Raw genomic sequence first — 27,390 nt, forward strand, 5'->3', positions numbered from 1 at the left:
GCACGATGTTGGGGCGTGAGCGGAAGACGGCCTAACGGTGTGCGGGACCGTAGCCCAGCTTCATGGAGACGGTTGCGAATGGTCCTCGCCGATACCCCAGGAGCAACAGTGTCCCTAATTTGCTGGGAAGTGGCGGTGCGGTCCCCTACGGCACTGCGTAGGATCCTACGGTCTTGGCGTGCATCCGTGCGTCGCTGCGGTCCGGTCCCAGGTCGACGGGCACGTGCACCATCCGCCGACCACTGGCGACAACATCGATGTACTGTGGAGACCTCACGCCCCACGTGTTGAGCAATTCGGCGGTACGTCCACCCGGCCTCCCGCATGCCCACTATACGCCCTCGCTCAAAGTCCGTCAACTGCACATACGGGTCACGTCCACGCTGTCGCGGCATGCTACCAGTGTTAAAGACTGCGATGGAGCTCTGTATGCCACGGCAAACTGGCTGACACTGACGGCGGCGGTGCACAAATGCTGCGCAGCTAGCTCCATTCGACGGCCAACACCGCGTTTCCTGGTGTGTCCGCTGTGCCGTGCGTGTGATCATTGCTTGTACAGCCCTCTCGCAGTGTCCGGAGCAAGTATGGTGGGTCTGACACACCGGTGTCAATGTGTTCTTTTTTCCATTTCCAGGAGTGTATGTTAGGAAATCATGCTGTAGATAAGACAGTAATAGTGAAACATAAGTTGAAGAACAAAAGAAGAAATTAAAAGGAGAACCACATTAGAAAAGCAGACACTGATAAGTTAGAAAATAATTAGAGGAATTTGTATTTACAGGCAAAAACTACTGGCCGACTGAAAGCTGAGATAGTGATTCAGTGATACAGAAGGAGGATACACTACAACAGAAAATAATTAATTTACGAGCAGCCAAGATATAGACAAGGAAGGCAGAATAAAAAAGACCTGAAGAAGAAATATGTTAGCTTATAAATGAAACAAGGATATACAAAAATACTTTGGATGCAAAACATAAGCAGGGCAAGCTGTTTGGAACCAAAATAAAAAGCACAATGGCTTGAAGACAGGAAAGAAATTGATAAAGAAAAAGCCATTAGGACACACTGATTTTGCATGCCATGCAGTACTGTGATTTCTCGAGAAGGAAATACAAGCATGTTAATATTAGAAATGCAAAAGAGATACCAATTTAAAATCAGAGGAAAGATGAAACAAGTACATGCATTACTTGACTTGGTTGGGGGGGGGGGGGGGGGGGGGGAGCATTGTGGTAGTAGTGCAGGAGAGAGCGAAGGGGGGAGAGGGGGGGAGAACAAACAAGTTCTCTGTATAAATGACAACTAAAAATAAGTTATAAACTGCATCACATAGACTCAGTATGGCCTAAATACATTTCTGGATTCAATACGACCTCTGTACAATTCTATGCTACATGGGATGTCACAATGTTATGGCGGAGTGTAGTCACTTTGAATGTTTTACAATATTTATGCAATATTAAAAATCCACTTCACTTAAAGCCACATTATAATGCCGAACTGCTCACATGAAGTGTTGTAGTGGAAGGAAATATTGCAGAAAAGTGTTTTTTTTTTAACAGCACAGGTTGGCGTGTCATGGTATGTGCATTCGTATCTACATCACTACTATGCCAGATATAATTACATACTTGACAATAATTTACAGAACAACTTTCAGACTTTTTCTCGACCATTCCACTCTTGAATAGCATGTGAGAGAAATGAACACCAAAATCTTTCCTTGTGTGGTCTGATATATCTTATTTTATTATGATGGCCAATTCTTCCTATGAGGGCGAGACCAAACAAAATATTTTTGCTTTTGGGGAATAAAGCTTGCAATTGAAATTTCATGAAAACACATTGCTGCAATGAAAAATACCTTTGTGTTAATGACCGCCACTCCAACACACTTATCATAGCTTAACTCTGGCTCCCCAATTCCATGATAAAATTAAATGAGCTGCCCTTCAATGAGCTATTTCAATGTCCTCTGTCAATCCTATCCAGTAAGGATTCCATTCCACACAGCAATACCCCAGGAGAGAGTGGACAATTAGCAGCCAAACTGCTCAACCAAGACGAGAGTTTCTAGCTCGAAAATCATAAAAAAAAAACTCATTTCATGTTTCTGCTCTCAGATGAACTGTTTTTCTGAGTCTTCAACCCCTGACATTCTAATACATGCCATTCATTTTAATAATTACATAATTTATAACCGTTGTGGCTTTGTTGGCTCAGTGCTTGCTACACTTTATTCTTAAAAGCATTAAGTTTTATGTAGGCTATAAATGATTTTTTTTTGTCCTAAATGTCTTTTCTCTGAACATGTGCATTTACTCCACAGTATATCTTTGTGTCATGTGGTTTTAATTGTCACTGGCTCACCTTGAAGATGACTACAATTATCAGCCAAAATGTTGGAAGCAGAAATATTGCTGTCCCATGTGCATCCCTAAAAGATGACGGACCTTTGAGCAAATCTGCAGTGCCAATACACTGCTTCATTTGTGAACAACTGGTGACACGCTTGCTCCAGTCCATGGTCAAATCAGGCAGTGTCAAAAGGCTGCATATTCTATTAACAATGCCTAAATTGGTCTTCGGCTGGAGCAACACTGTCACCAGTCTTCCAAAAAATGAAGCAGTATGTGGCTATTGCAAACATAATTTCAAGCTGAAATCAGAGACATTGCCCATCAGGAATGGATATGTGCATGCACTTACACCAATGATAAAGTAGATTCTGGGCCATTCCATGCTAAATGGTGTAGTTTTGGAAAAAAATACCGCATGTCCATTAAAGATTGTGCTGAAATTTTCTTTGAATGTTCGCAAATGTTCCCAATGAACAGTGCTAAAACTTTACTTTCGCCAATATAATACTCCCAGATACATAGTCTTTCCATAGTGCAACTATTTAAAGTACACCCCGAGTTTTCTGCAACTTTGAGACGTAATATCTCGGAAATATTTCCTTAAAAAAGCCACCTTGCACTTCAGCAATTTTCCATGTTAATAATTTGGAGCAAAGTTGGGCCGGGGAGGGGTAGGGAGAGGGGGTAAGAAAAACAGAAAGAAAGAAAAAGGGAAGTTTAATTTTTTTATGTCTCCAGAAGTAATAATAGGATGAACCTGAAACCTTGCAAATAATAACTGACCAATAGAAAGATTCAGAATATAAAAGATAACAAAATTTTATTTTCTTACTGCTTTCCCATAGTTTCAAATTGAAGGCAAAGTTGAAGATTCTTTCAAAAGGACCAAAAATGGCTCTTTGTAGTCCACTTAAAAAAAATAAACCAGTTTCATTAGAAGGGCCATGCCCTAAACCCCTGAAAAACTAAATTTGGTTTTGCAGTGTGAGCATGTATGGTCCTAAAAAACAATGACAAGTTGGAGATGCATTTAAAATACAGTCATTCCACTGGTCCTCAAGTTAAATCTGACATCTTTTATTATGTTCCACAATCGTTTACTACTCTTTGGGGAAGTTAATAGTGTGAAGTCCTGATGACCAGGAAGTGAGATCAAGTCAGAACAACTGCAAAAAGAGGCTCATTTGTCATGACACATCATGATGTATTTCAGCCTGGTTTTCTGCTATGATAACTACAGAATCAAACTGGTTACAAACTTGAAAATTACCAATGCACTGGACAACATCATAGTAAAATTGTTGCATAACAGCTGCAAGCACATTGCATAACCTATATATAAATACTACAGAAATGTTGACTACTGTCCTCACCTCATCCTTTCTCTCCGCCACAGATGAGGCGTCCACCACAACAGTCTCCAACAATGGCCCTCAATTTATGGCATCTCCATTTTAGTCATTCTGTCAGTCTGATGGCATTGAGCATCTGACCCTTGCTATGTTCCACCCACTATCAAATTCAGTAATGGAGTGGTTAGTTGGAACACTAAAAACATGGATGCTTGGCAATAATGGGAAAAATATGTTTGAATTCATAGCCGGACAGGAACATACGGTCTAGACCATACGTCAGCTTCAGCCATGTAGTCTGTGGTGTCACCGCAGGGCTAGATTTTAGGCTTCAAATCGGCCGCAGTCCATCAGTACACATCGGACCCGCGAGTCGCCACTGTCGACGCTAGCAGACCAAGCGCCGCTACTTGGCTGGTCTTACGAGACAAGCTAGAGCACTGCCCAGTTCTTCAACCGACATTAATAAAAATTGTTCACCTGTTGTAGCTTCAGAGATCTCATTTGCAGACACGCTAGTTAGCATAGCCTTCAGCTAAGTCAGTAGCTACGACCTAACCCGGCACCACATACAGTTCATGCATTGCTAATTGATCTGTATGTGTGAAGCAATCAGAATTGTAAAGGGGTATTCGCATTTCAGTTTATAACTGCACTTGTAAATATTATTGTACAAAGTCAAGATCGACGTTCATTGCTGATGCTGAATTAAAGCTAAGTATTTAATTGTATTCCTGTCTACTAACTTCTAATCACCTAAGATGTTCCAGATACATCCTGTCGAGTATAGTTCATTGATCCTCACATCAGCCTACGTGATCAATGTGTGCAATAGTGGCCACCCCTTGTGATCTGACTAAGAGTCAAATCGCGTGACTCAGCCGGGTCACCCTTTTTCCATGAGGCCCATGGTTCCACCTCATACATAACACAGTCCACATTACTTCTTCCCTTTAGCTGATTGGGGCAAGTGTAAGCAACCACAGCCATTTATCCTCATAGAAAACTCTACAGCTGTTCATTCCATCTCAGCCATAGTAAGCACAAGCGTGTTAGCAGTTGGAATATCATCACTGTAATTTTAACGAATTGTTTTGAGATATGCGGGGAGTAGACGTAGACTCAGGTCACAATTTAGTAACAATGAAGAGTAGGCTCAAGTTTAAGAGACTAATCAGGAAGAATATATGCAGCAAGAAGTGGGGTTCAAGAGATATGCATGAAGTAACTCTGAGGCTGTAGACACTTTGATAATGAGCAGCTTAGTAGGCAGTAACTGAAAAGGAATGGACAGCTCTAAAAAGGACAGTCGCAGAAGCTGGAAAGAAGGACGTAGGTACAATGCACAGAAACCATGGGTAACAGAAAAAGCAATTCAGCTAATCGATGAAAGAATGAAGTACTAAAATGTTCAGGGAACTTCAGGAATACAAAAATACAGCTTACTTGGGAATGAAACATACAGGAAGTGCAGGGAAGCCAAGGTGAAATGGTTGCATGAAAAACGTGAGGGAATCAAGAAAGAAATGATTGTTGGCTTTTGACTAGGCATATACATTGAGGGGAAAAGTAATCACAACACCAAGAAAGAGTTGTGTGACATAAACGAAAGGTGGTAGGCATGTTTCTAAATCTGAAAGATGACATCTATTCAGTCAAATAAGAGTGGCACTAATAGCGGAACTACGAGGAAGCAGATCATATTTGCTTTAAATACATGATGTAACGGTTGTGAGCATTAGTTACCATTGAGACTGGATGTGATGCGTCAATGTTAGTGAAGAGTGCCTTTAAGGTAACAAAGACTACCTCACTAAGTTTGAACGACATAGTGTAATAGGGCTACAAGATGCTGGATGCCCTTCTGCGATATTGCAGCTGGTCTCCAGGCGACCACTGTAATCAGCCTGTGGGTCTGGTGCATCGTGCTGCATCTGCAGCAGTAATTTGATCAGCATTTGGCACCACAGTGACACAACAAACTGTTAAAAATCAGTTACTTCAAGGACAGCTCAGCCAGGAGTCCTGTAGTTTGCATTCCACTGATCCCAAACGAGTTTCATATGCAACTTCAGTGGTGTCAAGCAAGAGCTCATTGGAGGGCAGGGTGGACATCTGTCGCGTTTTCTGTTGAAATCTGGTTCTGCCTTGGTGCCAGTGACCCCGACTGCGAAACTGTATGTCTGTCTGTTGGTTCAACCTGTTGTCCTGCCTCCCATTCGTGAACAGCATTCCAGGGGGTGCTTTCCAGTAGGATAACACTCACCCACATACCACTGTTGTTACCCAACATGTTCTGTAGCGCCCACATGTTGATTTGGCCTGCTTAATCATGGCCTGCATGTCTACCATATCTGCCTCCAGTCGAACAATATGGGACATCATCAGACAACAATTCAAGCGTCATCCACAGGCTGGCTATTCTTCTGGAGAGCATGGAGTTCTCAGGGAATTGCATTTTACCTGGAAAAACTAGGGAAATCTCAGGGAATTCCGCATTATTAACCTAGGATTGAAATTTAATTTTATTGAGTTTAAATTCACAAATTTTAAAATACATAATGTTTCAAAATGTATTCATTATATGAATATTATTCCATGTAAATTATCAATGTTTAATAACTGCTGTTAAACTCCCTATGGTTGGTATATGGCTCAGCTAAGAGGAAAACACGTCATTATTGTGGTGTGCTCCCCTCCCCCTCAAATCCATTCACTAAGAATTTATCAGGAGCTTTTGGACACCACCTTCCTCCTCACACCTGGAATTCACAGGAACCTTTTTTTTTCCCCCATATTTGAGTACCCACCCTACATCCACAGACAGCATTAACCATCCTTTATTGACTGACATAAAGTGCAACAGTCATAGAACTCCATCCCACAAACTAACATCCGGCACCTGTTCAACATGAGGAATGCACTTTTGCATGCTTGCATTCAACAGGCAGTTACACCAGTTATTAATGTATCGGCATTTCACATTTTCAATGGCTTACCTCACATTTACATTATTCTGTGATCTTGCAATGTTAATCACTTAAATATATTACCTAGTCAAATGAATTTCTGAAATTTTATTACTCTGCCTTAATTATTTTTTGGTACTGCAGTTTTTTCCATCAGTGCAGAAAAGTCAAATCAAACTTTGGTGAAATTAAAAGGAATGGTGGTAACATTAAGAGTGCAATGGGAATTCCACTGTTAAATGCAGAGGAGAAAGTGCATAGGTAGAAAGAGTACAAGGCCTCTATGAGGAGGAGGACATGTCTGATGACGTGCTAGAAGAAGAAACAGGAGCCAACAGGGAAGAGGTAGGTGATCCAGTATTATAGCGAGAATTTGAAAGAGCTTTGGGCGACTCTAGATCAAATAAGGCGAAAGTGATAGATAACATTCCATCTAAAATCATTGGAGGAAGTTCTGAAGATAGCAAGAGCCAACAAGTGCAAGAATTACTGCACAATGAGCTGAACGGCTCATGCATCCAGTTGCAGACAAGGGTAATATACAGAAGAGTGGAAAAGGAAATTGTGGATCTCTCAGATGATGGTCAATTTGGCTTTAGGAAAGACAAAAGTACCAGAGAGGCAGTTCTGATGCAGTTGATAATGGAAATGAGATTGAAGAAAAATCAAGACACATTCATAGGATTTGTCAGCCTGGAGAAAGTGTTTGACCATGTAAAATGGTGCAAGACATTTGAAATTCTGAGAAAAGGAAGGGTAAGCTGTAGGAAAAAGCAGGTAATATACAATATGTGCAAGAACAGAGAGGGGACAACAAGACTGAAAGACCAAGAAGAAAGTGCTCAGATTAAAAAGGATGAAAGAAAGGGATGTAGCTTTCCACCCCTACTGTTCACTGTGTATATAGAGGAAGCAGTGACGGAAATAAAAGTTCAAGAGTGGGATTAAAATTCAAGGTGAAAGGATATCAGTGATAAGATGACATTGCTATCCTCATTCAAGCATTATAGGATGTGTTGAATGGAATGAGCATGAATACAGAATGTGGATTGAGAATAATTCAAAGAAAGGCAAAAGAAATGAGAACAACGAAAAACGTAATATTGGAATTGGAAATTACGGTTTAGGAATTCTGCTATGTAGGCAGCAAAATAACCCATGGTGGACAAAACAAAGAGGACATAAAAACCATACTAACACTGACAAAGAGGGCATTCCTGGCCAGGAGAAGTTCACTAGTATCAAAAATAGACCTTAATTTGAGGAAGAAATTGCTGAGTTTGTACATCTGGAGCACAGTATCCTATGGTAATGAAACATGGGTTGTGGGAAAACTGGAACAGAAGAGAATCAAAGCATTTGAGGTGAGATGCTACAGAGGAATGCTGAAAATTAAATGGACCAATAAGGTAAGAAATGACGAGGTTTTCCGCAGAATTGATGAGGAAGGTATATATGGAAAACACTGACGTGAAGAAGTGACAGGATGATAGGACTTGTGCGAACCCAACAGGGAATAACCGCCATGGTATTAGAGGGAGCTGTAGAGGGTAAAAACAGTAGGGGAAGACAGAGATTGGAATACATCCAGCAAATAATTGAGAAAATAGGGTACAAGTGCTTCTCTGGTGTGAAACTGTTGGCACAGGAGAGGAATTCGTGGCAGGCAGGCCATCTCAAACCCATCAGAATCCAGTTTATCATTTCTAGTATTGCACAATGCTGTGTGGTGCACATTACCACAGTCCTTCTCTGAAGATTAAATCTTTTTTCCACCTATTGAATATGGTACAGTGCTTCACGATGATTGTTCCACTTGTTAGAGCTTAATACTGTTTTTCTATCTCCATTTTTTTCACTCATCTGTTGGGTTGTGAATTTGTCTTTATTATTGAGAATTATTGATACACAGCATATTTTTAAATAATGTGTACATGTACTGGGCACAGTGAAGCAAAGTGAATAATGGCTGAATTTAAATTTTGAAACTACTAAAAGTGAATGAATTTTGGATTTTCAAATAAAGATTAAAATAAAAATAAAAGAAATTCAAGAAATGTAAAAGTTTTTGTTAATGTATTGTGTTGCACATTTCACACTTGGCTCCAGTCACATTCAGGTTTGTGCCATCTAAGAAGATATTGAAAAAATACATGTTCTGTGTAAAAGAAACTGTTGGTCATTTTGGGCAACAAATGACAAGTTTCATCTTCTTCTTGCTCCTTTGTTGCTAATACTGAATGTATACGTATATACGTACCTTATAGTGGAATGATGACTGAATAAACCAGAAACACAAAGTTGTGAATTTGAAGACTTAGAGAAATAATTGTCACCAAAGTTACATTAAATTTAATTTATTAATATTAATTTGTCTTGTTTTCCATTTGAGTATTTAGTTTTACCTTCTCATAGAAGACTGATGGCTCAGTAGGTCTAGGATTATTTACTGAAGTAATTGACGGTTAACTTCTGGTGGTTGCAGGTTACTTGCTCATGCAGATGAATCAATTCCATTTTCTTCTTCTGATGCCACCACTGATGCAATGGAGACAACACAGCCTTCTGTGATAGATACAGCACCTATTGGTGATAGTACTGAAAATTCTGTGGAGCCTTCCAAAAGCACTGAAAGTGCCAGCAGCTCTGAAACAGCCAAGTCGTTAAAGTGTAATGAGTGAGTTAAATTTTATAATGTTTTATATTTTATATGTTATTGGTATTTAAGTTGGACCAGTATTTGTGAAGAAGTTTATTTGGAAATAGTGATAGATGTCCTTCAGTTACTGCAATGTCATTTTGCTAAATGAGATTCATCACCTATGAATATTTGTAAACTGTAACTACAATGGTGTTGCTACCAGTACAATTATCAATGAGTGTTGTGGTGGTGTTTTGTCAATAGAGTTTTTGTGATGTTTTCAACCTGGTTTCCATATATGTATGCCAATAATGATCCAGCAATTACATGATGGGTGTCTGTCTTCCCCCTTAGCTCCCATGTAGACACTAGAGTGAAATTCACATTTGCACAAATGCTTCAAATTCAGTAGTATCAAAGAAGTACACATTGTTTAAATTCACGTGTAATGGCTTTTAACTGACATGTGTACTTGACACACTGTGAACTTTAAATTTGGATCATGCATTTGTGATGAATTGTACCACTGTGTTTGCAGATTAAAGAAATTAAAATATATGAAGATGTACCAAATCAGAAAGTCTACCATATTATGGGTATTTATGATCTTTTCTTTCTCTTAAATCCTACCTTTTGCTCCCTTACAATTGCTCTATATTTCTTATTTGCTTATTTGACCACTTCCCAGACCCATGTTCCTTCTAGCATTTAGCAAATCAAATTTTGCTGACACATTTGTGTGATATGTCTTAAAGTGTAACACACACAAAAAAGATCAAAATTATATGCGAAAGCTTAGCTTCTCTTGCAGCTTATTAACCTTAGAGACCAATATTATATGTGAAAGCTTTGCTTTTCTTGTAGCAACACTGTGTATATTTATTTAAACTATTAACTTTCTCTGTTTGTGTGTTCATGCTACGTAACAGTGATGTTGCTGTTGGCTGACTACATCACGTGTCCTATGCTCTGAATATCCGCTGTCATCGGCTGCCAAGATCACATGACATGAGCTATTATTGGCTTACAGAAATGAATCGCAATCTCGATTTCCATGATTCAGAAAGTAACATGCGGTGTTTGTTGGAATTCCAATGTATACTTTCTTAATACAAAAATATGCAACGTACATGTTGCTGCACATAAAACATATTTCCAAAACTTGTCTTTTTCTCCGAGTTTCGTTTTCTAAAGTGCTGGGAAATTCTACGCCCGTGTATAAAACCTTAACCATTCAAAGGATTGATAAGGGAAAATATACTGTCACTTAACACTGAAAAAGTGTGTTTTCACCCGGGAGAAAATGTATTTTTAACCAGAAAAAATCCGGGTATTTTTCTTCCTTGTCCGCATATACACCCTGATATTAATCTGTCGTGTAGTGTTATTGGATGTAGATAATGCACATGATTCTGGATAACAGAACTTTCTCAAAACAGAAAGAAAATATAAAACATGTCATCACTTGAGAACTTTTATCATTTATGAGTTTTTCAACTTTAAGTTTTTTCTTTACAGCTGTGGGAAGCTTTTTTCTACCCAGCTTGAAATAGAGTACCATGCTGCAAAGTCTGGACATAGTAATTTCTCAGAGTCAACAGAAGAGAAGAAACCATTGACAGAGGAAGAGAAAAAAGAACAACTTAAGAAGCTAGAAGAAAAAATGAGACAGAAGCGGCTAGAGCGAGAAGAAAAGGAGAAGCAAGAAGCTTTAGAAAGAGAGAGGCTGAGAATTCGCTCAGGGAAAGAAATGACTGCAGCAAGAAAGAAGTAAGGGTCATTATCATTTTCTACTAGGATAACAGTGTTGCTTATTTGTTGTAATAATAGTAGAAGTAGTAGTATAATGACTCTCTTAAGTTAAAAAATATTTAATGCCAATGTATAACACTTAACGTAAAACTCTTGATAATATATTTTACACTGAATACTGCGCAAATTTCAACACCAGGAAGTGTAACAAATACAGTAAAGCCCCTTTTTTACATTTTTCAGTGGACTGACCCAAAAGAGGTGTAAAATACAGGAAATGAGAGAAAACATAACAAGCTGTAGATTTTGGCCTGTTGCTCTCTGTTTGCAGACTGCCAACTTTAATGTTGTAACCAATGTAGTGTTACAAGTTGTATTTACCATAATTTTGTAGTGGTTATTAATAATTATTTCACATTAGACACAGATGTCGTTTAATGTAGTTTCACAAAAGATTTTTTGCTTCCGTGCTCTATTTACATCATTGTACATGATCAGAACGAAGAAGGAAATGTGCATTTGTGTATGTTAGCACTTTGTTTTCACGATAATCACAAAGGCAGTGGCTGATTGCTGACACACACAAATGTGTGTGGGTGTTTCCCTCTTTGTTCCTGTCATGTCCAATGGTGTAAATAAAACACAGAAGCGAAGGTCTTTCATGAAACCACATTAAAATGATATTAATGTCCTAATGTGAAACTTAATATTGATAATAATTATAATATTATAGTAAATAAAACTTAGTGGTTAAAAATCTGAAGCTGCCAGTCTTTGTAAACAGAGAACAGTGGGTACAAAATCTGCAGCTTGTTGCTGACAGGAGGTCACTCCGTTCAGGAACATCTCGGGTCAGAAAGAGGGCAGAAATTGTTGTTATATTATGGAGCATCTTGAGAAATGTTTACGTCTGTCATCAAGTTGTACCAATCTAAGACAGCACGCCTAGTATGGATTAGCGTATTTCACACGGAAGTAACAATGATTCATGAAAGACCATTATTGAGATGGCCATCTTCAAAAGTGGTGTTTATTTGTATAAATGACCATGGAATTAAATTAAAGCTGTTGTAATACAACACAATTAGCAGAAGGAAGGTTGCCACTAGAATAACTATTGTCAGATCATGTTTATCATTAAGGCAGTGATTCAGCATACTTTCCAGACTTTCGAACACTGCGAACCTATAATACAGCCGTTCATGACCCAACATGCTGTGAACTAAAATCTTGCTTACCACATTAATGCTGCATTAAACAATCAGTAACTTTGCATATCATCTGTGTTTAATGCTTAGTTCCAAATCTGACTTTGAGCAGGAGTATGAAGTGCATTTTGCAGAAAACTGTATGAAAATCCATATTAATGGCTGTGATAACATCAGAAAAAACTTAAAATGCTAAAATGCAGGAAATGTTACATGAATCATTAATGATGGGAAAGCAGTGTGTTGAAAGAATAGGACTTCTGTTGGGACCAACAAAAGTAAATGAGAAAAGTGGGAAAACATAAAATGTGGGAACTTAAAAACAGGATTTTATTGTACTAAAATTTTTCTTATTGTGTGTATACAACATGATAGAAAGCATATGTGATTCATTTTGTTTGTGATTTGTGCATTAGTGAAAAGTTTGCCACCTCTGACAGCAACAATAGTTTTAACATGTCTGGATAGTAAGTCAGGCTGACCTTGGATGACAGATACGGATATGCCATTCCATGCTGCTTCACCCCTACACCAGAGTTCATTTATCAGAGTGGCTGGCAAGTAGTGGCATGCCAGTCTCTCAGCAACCCATGACTCAGTGGCTGAATCGTATGAATCGTCTGGAGAACATGCTGGACTATGAACCAAACAAACACACTGTCTGTCAAGGCAGATCAGCACAGCATGGACAGTGTGCAGTCTTGCATTATCTTGTTGTAATATAATCTGTATCTACATCTACACTTTGCAAGCCACCGTGAATTGTATGCCAGAGGGTAGGTCCCACTAATTATGGTTTCTTCCTGTTTCATTCATGTACGGAACACGGAACACAGGAAGAATGGTTGTTTGACTGCCTCTGTGCATGCAATAATTATTCTAATATTATCTTCATGATCCCTATATGAGCGATACAGAGAGAGTTGTTGTATATTCCCGGTTTCTTGAAACTTTGTTAACAGACTTTCTCGGGATATTTAACATCTATCCTCAAGAGTCTTCTAGTTCAGTTCCTTCAATATCTCTGTGGCACACTTCCACAGATCAAACAAACCTGTGACAACCTGCAGTTTGTGTTGTCCTTCTCTGTATATGTTTAATATACCCTATTAGTTCTGTTGGTACAGATCCCACACATTTGAGCAATATTCTAGAGTGATTTGTCAGTAGTCTCCTTTGTACACTTATTGCACTTCCCCAGTATCCAGCCAATAAAACAAAGTCTACGGCCTGTGTTACCCACGACTGAGCCTATGTGATCATTCTATTTCATATCCCTACAAATCGTTACGTCCAAGTTTTTGTATGAGTTGGCTGGTTCCAACAGTGACTCATTGATATTATAGTCAGAGGATGCTGTGTGTTTTTTTTTTTTTTTTTTTTTTTTTTCATTTTATGAAGTGCACAATTTTACATTTCTGAACAATTAGTGAAGTTGCTAATCTGCGCACCACTTTGAAATCTTATTAAGGTCTGACTGGATATTTATGCAAAATAATATTGGATAGATTAAAAATCTACTCACCAAGTGGTGGCTGAACACACACACAAAGGAAGGTTATAATTAGGCAAGCTTTCGGAGCCAGCAGCTCCTTCTTCATGCAGAAGGATTGAAGGGCAAGGAACAGAGCTGGAGGAAAAGGACTAGAGGGGTCTAGGAAAAGGGATAGATTTCATGAAGTCACTCAGAACATCAGGTCAGGGGAGACTTACCAGACGGGATGAGAAGGAAAAACTGATTGTTGAGGACTGCCTCAGATGAGATTTGAAAATCTGAGAGCTTAATTGAGAAAGGCAGGGTAATATGCAAGGCAGAGATTACTGCTTAAACATCGTGCATGAGTTAATAAGAGTGAAAAACTGAGTGCATTGTACATAACAGAGGTGGGAGGGGGTGCGAAAAACAGGCCAGTAAGAAAATGAAAGACATAGAAAACTGAAACGTAATGAAGAAAGGAATAGTTACTATGAAGAAATGCCAAGGCAGAAGAAATTAACATAAATTAAGGCCAAGCGGGTGGCAAGAACCAACAACATGTTGTAGCGCTAGTTCCCACCTGCAGAGTTCTGAGAAACTGGTGTCTGGGAGAAGAATCCAGATGGAGTGTGTGGTGAAACAGGCACAGAGGTCACTATCATCATGTTGTAGAGCATGCTTTGCAACAGGATATTGTGTGTTGCGAGTGTATATCCTCTGCTTATGCCCATTCATCCTAATTGATAGTTTGGTAGCAGTCATGCCAATGTAAAAGGCCAAACACTGTTTGCATAACAGCTGGTATATGACGTGTCGTTTCACATGTGGCTCTCCCTTTGATAGTAGATGTTTCGCCAGTTACAGGGCTGATAAATGTGGTGGTACGAGAGTGCAGAGGCCAAGTCTTGCTATGGGGCAGTCCCGAGGGTAGGAGCCATATGGTAGGGAGATGAGTGCAGAAGGATCATAGGGCCTGACAAGAATATTACTGAGATTAGGAGGACAGAAAAAAGCTATTCTAGGTGTTGTGGGCAAAATCTCAGACAGAATAGATCTTGTTTCAGGGCATGATTTTAGGGAGTCACGGGCTCGTCGACTTAGCTGATTAATACAATCTAGACCACGATAATACTGAGGGACCAGTGGTGTGCTCCAAAGTTGTTGGTTGGAGGGATCAACATATCAAAATTGGATGTGATGGCCCAGGAAATCTGCTTTTGAACTAGGCTGATGGTGTTATTACGTCCACTGATGGCTGAGGTGAGAATGGTGGTGTATTCCTGTAAAGAGTCTGCATCCGAACAAATACGTTTGCCTCAAATGCCAAGGCTGTATGGGAGGAAATGTTTCAAATGGAAAGGATGGCAACTATCAAAATTTAAGTTCTGTTGTTTGTTAGCAGGTTAAATGTGGACAGAATATAACTGGCCTTCAGTGAGAATGAGATCAACATCAAGGAAAGTGGCATGGGATTTGGAATAGGTCCATGTGAAATTTAATTGGGAGAAGGTATTCAGAGAGTCCAGGAATATTAACAGGTCAGCCTCACCATGGCTCCATATGGTAAAAAATGTCATCATCATATCTAAACCAAACCAGGGGTAACCCATGAAAAGCTTGGCATAGGAAGAAGCCATCTTGGTTCGCATGACCATACCCCTGATCAGTTTGTATGTCTGCCTCACAAAGGTGAAGTAGTTGTTAGTAAATATAAAGTTGATCAAAGTGAGTGGTAAGGCTGTCACAGGTTTGGAAGCAGGTGGATGCTGACTGAGGAAGCGTTCAGTAGCAGACAAACCATGTATGTGGGTGATGTTAGTATAGGGAGAGGTAGCATCAGTGGTGACAAGCAAGGTGTGTGGTGGAAGTGGTACAGGCACGGATTTCAAGACGATCTTGGTATCTTTGATATAGGAGGGAGGTGTTTGTACTAAAGGTTGCAGGTGCTGATCAACGTAGATGTATGCTCGGTGGGTGTTTTGAAGCCAGCAAACTATAGGACGGCCAGGATAATTGTTTATGGATCTTAGGAAGAAGGTAAAAGGTGGGGCTGCGTGGTTTGGGTGGGGTGAGAAGTTCTATGGATAAAGGTGTTAGTCCTTGTGAGGGGCTTGAGGGTTTAAGGAGAGACTGCAGGTCAGTTTGAATCACAGGAGTGGGATCTTATTATTCTGTAAATAATTGCTTGATTTTGTTGATTATTTATGCAGCTTCTTTCAGGCAGTACTTTGGTGTAGATAACTGCATCATCTGCAAAAAGTATGAGGTTACTATTAATATTGTCTGTGAGATCATTAATATACAACATGAACATCAAAGGATCCCAACACACTTCGCCAGGGACCACCTAAAATTACTTCTACATCTGACCATGATGACATGCTGCATCCTCCTTACCAAAAAGTCCTCAGTCCAGTTGCAAATTTCACTTGACGTCACATATGATCGTACTTTTGACGCTAAGCATAGGTGTGGTACTGAGTCAAACGCTTTTCAGAAATCAAGAAATATTGCAATCCATTTACTGCTTTGATCCAAAGCTTCTGGTATGTCATGTGAGAAAAGTGTGATTTGGGTTTCACATGACCAGTGTGTTCAGAATCCATGCTGGTTGGCATAGAGGAGGTCATTCTGTTTGAGATACCTCATTATTATTTGAGCTCCAAATATGTTCTAAGATTCTACAACATATTGATGTCAAGGTTATTGAATGTTAAGTTTTGTGGATCACTTCTACTACCCTTCTTGTAGATGGGTGCGACCTGTGCTTTTTTCCAGAACTGAGCACAGCTTTTTGCTCAAGGGATCTATGATAGGTTATAATTAGAAGAAGGGCTACCTCGGCCACAAATTCAGTATAGAATATGATAGGGATTCCATCGGGCCCTGGAGCTTTGTTCCATTTTAACGATTTCAGTTGTTTCTCAACACCACTGACAGTAATACTTACTACATTCAACCTTTCAGTGGTTTCGAGGATTAAATAGAGACAATTCTCCTCGGTTCTCCTTTGTAAAGGAACATTTGAAAATAGAATTTAGCTTGTCACATACCTGGAAGGTAGGACTGCCTGTACAAACTAGGGGCTAATGTATTGTGTACCCGATGGTATCAATACCATAACGCAAAGTGCAGCTACACACACACACACACACACACACACACACACACACACACACACACAGACAGAGAGAGAGAGAGAGAGAGAGAGAGAGAGAGAGAGAGAATATCATGAACGCAAAACTGCAAGTTCAATTTAGAAAACCTATATTAGATAATGTACAAATCTCTGACAAGTATTTTGTTGCATATTATTACATATATTATACATAAACTACAAAAATTGCAAGACTTTTACCCAAACGTTGGCTCTGTATGACAGAGAGAAATGCAGTCTGGTAACATTTGTTCTACTCGTAGCCTCCACAAGTGGATACATCCATCATGGCGCTGTATGCAGGACCAGGACTTGTCTGAAAAGATGTGGTGCCACTCCAGGTTCCAGTGTTGTCATTGGGCATGCGCCTCTCTGCTGCAACATCAGGGAAGTCGCAACAAATGTCACCTGACAGTCCTTGCGGTTCCAGGCATCATCACAATGTCCACGTGGATAGCTGTGTTGCTACAAATAAGTCAATTTCCTGACACATAGTCAGAATGTCAGTGGTGTTACTCCTACATACTTTGTGTGGTTGTGCTATGCATATGCAAGAATGAAGTGAAATTCACGCCAGTTTGACACCTGTTGAATTACACACACTTGTACAGGCTTCAGAGGCAGATCATTTTCTTGCTGTCTATTTAGCATTATGCTGTAAAATTCGAATTTTATTTTCAGAATGAACAAAATTGTCTATATTATGTGTAGTTCATAGTCGAGTCACTTGTCCTGGGTCTCCAAGAAATTAGAATACGAAGGTTAACGAAAGGAGTTCAAAGGCCTCATAACACACTGAAATAGTCTCGAGTGATGAATCAGATGATAACCAAAATACAAATGGCAGAAATGTCTAACAAGGAACCCCATGAGTGTAAAGTTGCAAGTTCAGTCTTTAGCCAGGCTCATTTGAAAGTGGTGTGTTAACAATTATGACAGGAAAAATGTTAGCTGCTAATTACTCACCATGTGCATCAGGAGGGTGATAGAAAATTAGTTTTTAGGAAGTGCAGAGATCAACCTCCTGTGGGATGTATTTATTACACTTCACAAAATAGACATCATTGACATTCAAGAAATGTTCAAAACAAACCATTAACTTGCATCATGAACACCAAATTAAAAATGCTGCACCACAGTGATCACAAAGATTTGCACCATCAAGATCGAAAGCGAACTCCTTGGAAGTTATAAACCGAGCAGGACGTTCAGTTTATGCACCTACTCTTAAAGAGTGCATATACAGGATGTAAATACAAGGGGACAACCGGAAAATCACTTCAGGACAACCAGGAAATCTGTGAAAAACACGTGAATTTTTTCATCTTGTTCACCTATACACCCTGATATAGAATCATATTGGTGTAACGGGGTGATGAGAAATGATGGAATGTCATGGCATGCATCCAAATGCGAAACAGTCTGTCTTGTAGTTTATCATGAAACTGGCTATCCTTTAAGGCTTTGCTGCAGGTAGTGTGATAATATGTTTTATAGGAATGGAGGGGGAAAAATCCAGAGATTGAATTTGTCCAGTGGTTCCAGGTGGTATGAATTGCTGTCACACACTTTTGAGGAGAGATAGTTTGCTCTAAAGGAGTATGGTTTTTGCACACAGACCAAGAATCGAGCAAAAGCAAATTATTTTCTCTAGCTATTGGCCAAAAGCAGTGCTCATACCATAGCTGTAGTTTTCTTATTCCCTTTTCCAACTTTTGCTTGCTGTGATGTAAATTTTCCCTACTGTCCTTGCAAGATCATGTACTTGAGAACTGATCGTAGGGGCAGAGTACCTCCAACTTCTCAAAGCACAATAAATAACTTTCCAGCCAATTTACCATCCCGATTAATAGTTGGCATAACTGTTTATGAATATGTCTAGGCATTGTTGTTAGTTGATCTTAATATTACTCTCTTGGTACCTCCTATTCCGGGATTCCTTCCATATGCGTTCGCTCTTCAAATCCCATTCGTTCGGAGTTGAAAACAAATTCCGTACTAAATGATGGGATAAGTTTGTTCATCTCTTCTACAAATTTTCAGGTTGATTCCTTAGTTTGCTGTGCATCATCAAGTTGACACTTTGTCTGAAATTTTGTTGCTTTACGTCTTCCAAATCTGCAGCACTCTTTGAAGTTTGCAATCATCCACTGCTTCCCTTAAAATCTCTGTAATCTCTGTCGTGTGCAATTTGATGTGCATAACATAGTAGGTCACTATCATGCACATCCTATAAATTGTATCTAGCAACCCTGAAATGTGCTAATGCCAGTTTTGTAACAAGTGCACCTTGTCCTCCCTTGAATATCTATAGTTTTTCTTATGCACTACACAATCATATTCCTGGGTAGTGGTGTTTTAAGATTCCTGGACATTTATAAGCTGGGGCAAATGCCCAGAATAAATCCCTGTGAATATGCCCAAAATTCATAAATGGCCAGGCATTCATACATTTTAAGGATTAATTGATAAGCAATGTTGACATTTTGCATTAGAAAAGGTGTTTTGCAACACTGCTTCTGTAGTGATTCGGTAACCAAGTTGAAAAAGCTGCTTGAGACTTAGGGAAGAGTTATTAGGGGAAATAAATTTGGACCGTTAACAAAGCTTTTTGCATCTTTAATGAGATCAATTCTTGGGGTTGTGCAAAATAAAAAAATAAAACAAAACTCAAGTTTAAAAGTAATTTTTGAAATGAAGTATAGTTTATATTAAGTTGGTAGCCAGTACATAGTATTTTCACTTATGCTATATTACTGGGGGGAAAAAGAAAAAAAAAGTTTATCCAGTGAAGAGTAGAACTGATAAAAGGAAAAAGTACATTGTAAATGATAAGCAGATGTCAGCAACACACACCCTTCCTTGGTATAGCAGTTTGGAATGCTATTTTTTTAAAAAAAAGAAATGCTTTTCTCTTCTTTCCTTTCGTTCTTAGTAATAATGGCAATGAATAACGTGTGTGTTGAAGTGTAAACAGTTATTAACTTTCAATATCGGGATTATCATCCCATCCCTTATTTTAATTGGTACTTTTTTTTCTATAAATACCCAGATTTTTGGCATTTAAAACTGTTTTGGGCAAATTCCCGAGCAAATACCCATTTGGTTTTACGTGCGCGGCCACACACACACACACACACACACACACACACACACACACACACACACACACACACACACACACGATGATCTTCCAACTCCTTGGACAACGATTACCATTTACTATTTTCCACCAAAGACAGGATTTGTGACTCCCTGTCTGACAAGGATGATGAACTACATAGCTCGACATCTGTTTCAGTATCATTTTCCCTTGTTAAGCACGTATTGTTGTCATTGTACTCCTCATGTCAATCATCCGCACACTCGGTGTATGTGACACTGCAGATTCCACTGACTCTTCTTGCAGAAATGCCAATATCTCATATGCCACTTCTTTACGATTATGCGAAACTCCTTGGGTTCCTTTCAACTTCGACAACTGTTGTAGATATAATGCAGTGTTTGCTTTGTTTATCTTTGCCATTGCTCTGCTTTGTATCAACACCACTAGAACTGAAACAATGTTTGTGAGTTATTCTTCAACTAAGCAGTTCAGCTATGCTCCGTAGTCTCATGGTGTGCTCAGCAACAGCTAACTCCAGTCCCACCTCATGTTGCCATTAGCAGCCAATATTGTGGTTGCATCGTAAACAATATGTGAGGCATTGAATGCCGCAAATGCATTAGCCTTTTGCAGCCATAAACTCAAGGGGTTCCTCATAAGCCTGCATATTGGTGTGGGTATACCAGTCATCCTCTTCAGCAATTCAAGCCGTCACCGAATGTGAACTTGTCGGATAGGTGAGGAGAATTACAGAAAACAAAATATGGCAACAAATCAAAAATATTGATTAATTATCATTCAGTTACAGGTATGTGGAAACATAATCTGCACCATCATTAAGCATAATTTTAATACTCTGACTAGATGTCATCTAAGTGACAGAAATAATTCACTCTTGCAGCTGCTTTCATGTTTCTTTAGGTGCACTCGACTTTCAGCAAATACTATCACTTTTGAACTGTTTCTGCCAACATAATGACTCTGAACACAGCCTAGCTCGAGGCAGCCAGACTGTGTATGTTGCCAGACAGCAACGTCATGCATATACAAGTTGTTTCCTGAACATTATACATAAATTACAGTTTGTTGCCATAATAGTGGGTTAACAAAGTGAAGTTTCATAGCCTAGATTAATAAAAGTTATAGTTGTATCACAGTGTGGCAAATCACAGACTAAAAAATGCAGGAACAGTTTAGAAAATTTTAAATATCGTAGGTGTCATCCGCTTTTTTGTTTGAAAGCATCAACATCTAAAGTGTTTATTTTGACAATCTTGTCATAAAACTTTAGCTACTTTTGTTACAGTTTTCACAACAGTTGCATCAACACCGAAAGAAAATATGAGACCTCTAAATTATTGACTAATAGACGGGTATCAGAATTCAGCAAAGTATGTGCATTTTTATTTTTTCGTATGTATCTATGTGGTGTGCTTTTCAAGAGTAAAGTACTGTAAATCGCTCATCCTTTTTTTTCCAACTGGGCTGTGAAGGAGTGGAGAGAGTGTCAGGGATAAGAAAAGCGAGTTGGGGTGGCAGTCATTAAAACAAAGGCATTTTTGACTGCAGCGAGATCTTGTTATGGAATTTCGATCACAATCTTTCTGCTCTGAATCGTAAAATATTTTGCTAATTCCCATCTGCGTAGGGAAAGTGACCATCATAATAAAATAAGACAATAATATGAAAAGAATAGTTGAGCCATAAAGCGAAAACGCTGACTCTCAGATAGGCACAACAAAAAGACTTGTCAGACAAAGCTTTCGGCCAAACAGGCCTTCATCAGAATTAGACAAAACACACACACACACACACACACACACACACACCTTTTTGTTGTGCCCTAGCAGCTATCCTTGGTTGTCATGACCGTGTAGAAAGCAGCACAGTGATTGCAGCTTAGCTGGTTTCACAGGCAGCCTTGCCTTTGATGGGATAGGTGATGCTTCTCATTATTCCATCCTGGACTTTCCATCGTTTGATCAAAATAAATAAGAGAAATTGAACTTTGCACAGACACATTTGCCCATGAGCTATTCAAGACAGGGACAGTCAAGTTGAGAAATAATCTGATAGTGGTTCTTAACACGCATTGCCAGACACTTAAGTGTGAACTGTAATGTAATCATGTCAACGTAGAAATTAATGAAAAGTTTTATCTGATAATTTAACACTACCTTGGCTCCCATTCCAGAGCCAGTACGAATGCACTTACCATCAGTCAGCTCCGTGCTGTTATCAAAGCTTTGTACTAAATGTCTCATAAAAGCTAAGAACCATACTTTGCTTTATTTGCTGCTCTATTCGATGCTTTTATCACTATCACAGCTCCTACATAAACTTAGCGTAAGGCCTGCTGTTCCAGCTTGAGTGCCTGTCTGTGGGTAGGTGGGGGCAAACAGGTGACATGCAGCAATCGGACAACCAACTGCTAGCGTGTGTGAGCAGGTATGGCCATGCATGTGCAGAATGCGCACAATAGGGCTTCCTGGGAGGCTAGCCTAAGCATCCAGCATCTGCTCCCAGGAAGAGTGTCCTTACACCATGGGACAGCAAAGGAACATCCTTCCCTGAAGGATCGGAAAGTGTGGTTCCACATAGCACATATCTTACTGCCTAAGCCAGGAGGTCGTGCTGGTGGAAGGGTAAGAGGGTAACCAGTAAGCAAGAGTTGTTGAGCCAAGACTTTTTTTCTTTCCAGTCGTCAAGATGGGACTCAGGTCTGTGGAGAACTGTCGAAATTAAAACAGCGAAAATATTCTCAGTAAGAACAGTGACATTCAGCTGAGTGTGGTTAGATCCCAGCTATCACAGGGTTGAAATGACTGCCAAATAAATCTTACCTTGTAAGATAATTGGCAAGGCACTACTGATTCCATGACCAGCAGTTGTAGTTGGGGGATACGGAGCTCAAAGGAGGAACAATCCATCAAGAGATGTTAGCACTTATTTTCATAGCAATGTTGCTGTCCAGAAGTACTGATAAGTCTCTTGAGTAGCGGAAGGAGTCTTAATGCATGAATAAAAAAAAATAAATACCTGTTGTGGATGTTTGCTTAAGGTAGAACCACATTTCCATTTTATATGTAACTGTCTTATAATGATGATGACATGTGACAGAGGTAATTCAATATCTTGGAGCTTTTTCACTTGTTTGAGCTTCTTCCATAAGTTTTATTTGATTGGAAAATGATAGTGTTTATTGTAGACAATAACTTATAGTAGACAATAACTTCCATTCTACAGTGTGGCAACAATTTAAACTCAGCCTTTTTCTACATCAGTGTTCCAAAATTCCTGCTTACAAAGTAAGGACATATTCTGGGGTGGATTACTGGACTGAGATGCTCAAAGCTCTAACTGCAACCGCATCAAACATCCTGAGGATTAACTAGAGTATTGATTGTTGATCAGATGGATTTGCCACGAGTCCAGATGTGATTATTCATCATGCTGCTGGAGAAATGAACACACATTCTTTATTCAGTGAATCAATACTTATGGGAAAGTCTTCCCCTGTACTTGAAATCTTGAACCACAAAAGGAGGTTATAAATGCCATTTATTACATACAGTGTCTGGAATGAACAGCAATGGCTGCCAGCAACTTTTGCCCATATGTTTTATGTGCAAACAAGCTGCTGTTACTACAACAAAGCCGGCTACAAAAATTTTCATTTTTTATTGTGACTCAGGAATATATCGTAATTAGTGTAAAATCATAAGATAGTGCATTTCAATAGAACAGTTATTCTGTGGCCATGTGGATCTCTGTTAATGTTCATCACTGTTATGTTTCTCTTTTCTTCTTTTATGTTGTACATATTCTTATTATGTCTGTTTTCTTTGACCAGGCTTGAGGAGGAAGAAATGAAAAAGCTGGTGGAACAGCGGAAGCGTGAGAAATTAGAGGAGAAAATGGCTCGGCAGAGAGTCAAGGATCAGATAGAACAGGACAAGATTGCAAGGCGCACAAAGTTTGCAATGGGCCCAGCGCCAGAAACTGGAGCTACTTCTCCGACCACATCACCTGTGCCTACGCCAGCATCTCAGGTGCAGCCCCCACCTCAGAAGGATTACACTCAAGCCAAACTGCAGGTATGTGGCCACGCATATGACACTAGAGTTTGTCAGACACAAACTGCATATCCTGTTATAAAGTTTTTATGAAGACATTTATGATCAGAGTGAAGCTAAAATCAAAATAATTATGTAAATTTCTGAATAAATTTCAAACAATGCCATTAGTGTGAGTGAAGCGTGCGTGTGACCATGCACTTGGATGTGTGATGTGCCTGCAGTGCTCAGTGCTTTTTCTGTATTGTAAGTAGTTGTCTCTGATCTAAGTAGTTGTCTCTGACCATCCCATTGTTTGTAAACTTAAGAGATAATTGAATATTTTAATATGCTTCCTACCAAATGACACCAGGAGATGATTGTTTGTACTTGGCATTGGTACAGCCTTTGTTTTATTCATAACATTTAGCTCACTTTCCTATCAACAGTGGATACCCAGTGTGGGCTCCCTAGCTTTTATATTATTAGTGAAATGGCATAGTAATAACATTTGATGTTATAAGTGAGGACAGGAAAATCATTTTCTCTCTTCTAACCATCTCCTCCTCCTCCCTCCCCCCTCCCCTCATGAGTATTTTCTTCTATTTGTCATCCTTGTGATCATTCTAAGGCATTTGACTATACCAGTCACAAGATACAGGATACTTTGAGGAAGCATACCACTGTGGACTCGGCGAAATAATGACCAACCGACAAATTCTTCTCTCTGAATTGAGAATTGAATCACTTGTGGTGAATACCAGAATGGTTTGCTTTAATGGGTCACAGCCGATTTCCTGCTTCATTCTTGTTCTGATCAAGATGGTCCTTCCTTTCCTTAAGGGGTCTATCCTCTTGCCCTTTCTTTTTGTCATTTGAATTAATAAGTTATTGTCTGCTAACAGAGGATGCAAATTTACAGTGTCAGTACGACTCTCGTGTTACGGAACAGCTCACTCACTAGAAAAAGCTGGTGTTAACCACTTTCTTATGACCTCATCCCGAATAAATTTAGAATCAACTAGTAACCAGCCCCAGCTTCACATTGGTAGCACTAAGTATATAAGGCAGGATGACTTGTCTGTCACTCCAGTATTAAGTTACATGATCCTTCCTCATTAATCAGCCTCTGTATTAGCAAAAACCATATTAAAATACCTACAGTTGTTCCTCAAATTAGCCTTCACATACAGACAGAAAAACAGAGCAGGGTCTTTTAGTAATATATGTGGATAAAGCTCAGCAAAAATGACTATATACCTACCAATATGATTATAGAAGCCTTTGAAAGATATTACATCACATAATGACTAGCACATTCAGAGGTCCCCCCAGGAGACTTGCCACTCTCTGGCGGGTTCGTGCTTGGCTACCATGGGACCCAGTCTTTGCAGCACCTTTCCCCTTCCATGCTGCATGTCTGTTCTCTTGTTATCCTTTTTCCTGTTCCTTGGGGAACATGTCTGGTGTGTTTTCGGGAATGTTCCGCATTGTCTGTAGCTGACATAAGAACAGTCTCACCATTGTTTTTCGTTCCCTTTTCCTTTCTTCATTCACCTTCTCCTGTCCTTCCTTTGCTTCAGCGTTGGAGGCTCCTCCTTTTCTTCTTCATCCCTGTGCACTCATGAAGGGCAGCCCACGTGTCTGACACCTAACAGGTGACTGGATAATGCGTAATTCCCAGCTCCAAGCCAACAGGTAGGGTTTGCACGTACCCCCTGGTGCAGACCAGGCCAGGGGAGGGGTGATTGCCTGAGCTGCTACCTTCCCAAATTGCCGATAGAGCCCGCTGCCAGGTGTTTGGGAGGTGTGACTTGAGGTGTGAACAATCACCTAAGGAGGGTGCAGCCCTTTGTGAAGGAGGCCCCCAGTTGAAAAGAGCACGCCATCTGAGACACTGGCAATCGTGGGGCATTTTCTCACAATGACCCAATCATCATCTTCGCAGTCCACGTCTAGCAGATGTAAACGGAATAAAACTCCTGATTCAAAAACCCTCCCAGCTGCACCCTCGTTCCTCATGGTTCCATGTACTGAAGACAATCAGTCCTCTGCAATGGTAAATCCGTTTCTCAATCAGAAAGGTGTTGATGCAATTGCTGGCACTTTGAAATCCTGCTCTCATTATGTGATGGCACTTTGCTTTTGCAGACTACTTCTGATTCTCAGGTACAACGCTTCCCGCTTCACTTCTCCACAGCTACCCTGTTCGTGTTGTGGCCTATAGAACTCTGAATTCTTCCTGTGGTGTTATTTACACAATACTTCGTACGTCGAGAGAAGAGCTCTTGACAACTGGTAGCGCAGGTGCGTATTCGACACAGACGGGCAGCAAGCCAGCAGCGGTCACCCAGCACTACGGCAACACTGAGGTGTTGCCACAGTAAGGTAAACAAAAGCTGACAATCTGACTGGCCATCGTGGATGTATGAAGCACGAGCGCCAAGGCCACATCAACAGTCAGAGCTCTTCTCCTGCCATATGTACTGTAGACTGCTCAATGGTTTGACTGAGGCAGAAATCCAAACGTACCTCTCTGATCATTGTATCATTGCCGTCCATTGGGCGATAAATGTAGATGCATCGTTAGTGCCCACACACACTCTTTTTCTCACTTTTGATAGAGTGGTGCTTCCGTTCAAGATCAAAGCAGGCTATGCAGTTATCACAGTCTGACAGTACATTCTGAACCTGATGGGCTGCTACTAGTGTCATTGTTTCAACCACGTCTTACCGACAGCTGGCCAAATGAGTGACCTGTGGTAGGCATGCGCACGAGGGCAGTTCTCCACCTCCTCCTGTTCCCAGCTGTATCAACTGCAATGATGATCATGCTGCCTCTTCTCGAGATTGTCCTGTGTATCTCGATGAGTGGGCTGTCCAGGAGATCCGGGTAAAGGAAAAAGTTCCTTATCCAGTTGCTCACAAGTTATTTTCTAGTCACAAACCCTGCTTTCTACTGTCTGGCACTTACAATACTGTTCTTGCTACATCTCGCTCCATGAAGGACATGGCCACACAGACATGCAATGTCAGATTCACCTCTCAGGTTGGGAAATTTCCCAGTGTCATGGTAGTGTCGCTGTCCCCTCGTCCAGCTGTGCAAAAGGCCATCAGACTCTCGCATGGCCAAAGTCACCAGATGCACAACAGGCAGGCCGGAAAGGACAGAAGGAATACTCCCATCGAGACTTCCTATGTCCCCCCAGCCAAGCAACACCTGATTCTTGCTGTGCTAACCAGAAAGGCTTAAAGAAGTCCAACAAAGGCAAACAGTCTTCTAATCTCCTTCAGCGGCGTTGCTATGAAT

The 27,390-nt window shown here is 40.1% G+C and overlaps 1 protein-coding gene across 1 annotated transcript in view; it reads left to right on the plus strand.

Moving 5' to 3' along the window:
* The window catches only part of LOC126416685 (UBX domain-containing protein 1-like), a 61,787-nt gene that overhangs the window by 21,114 nt on the left and 13,283 nt on the right, over positions 1-27,390 (plus strand). The window contains exons 3-5 of the mRNA XM_050084489.1: positions 9,170-9,361; positions 10,844-11,095; positions 23,879-24,122. Coding sequence (XP_049940446.1) covers positions 9,170-9,361; positions 10,844-11,095; positions 23,879-24,122 — 688 coding nt within the window. The remainder of the gene's footprint in view (positions 1-9,169; positions 9,362-10,843; positions 11,096-23,878; positions 24,123-27,390) is intronic.

Source organism: Schistocerca serialis, chromosome 8 (genome assembly GCF_023864345.2).
Source record: "Schistocerca serialis cubense isolate TAMUIC-IGC-003099 chromosome 8, iqSchSeri2.2, whole genome shotgun sequence".
In the NCBI taxonomy this organism is placed as follows: domain Eukaryota; kingdom Metazoa; phylum Arthropoda; class Insecta; order Orthoptera; family Acrididae; genus Schistocerca; species Schistocerca serialis.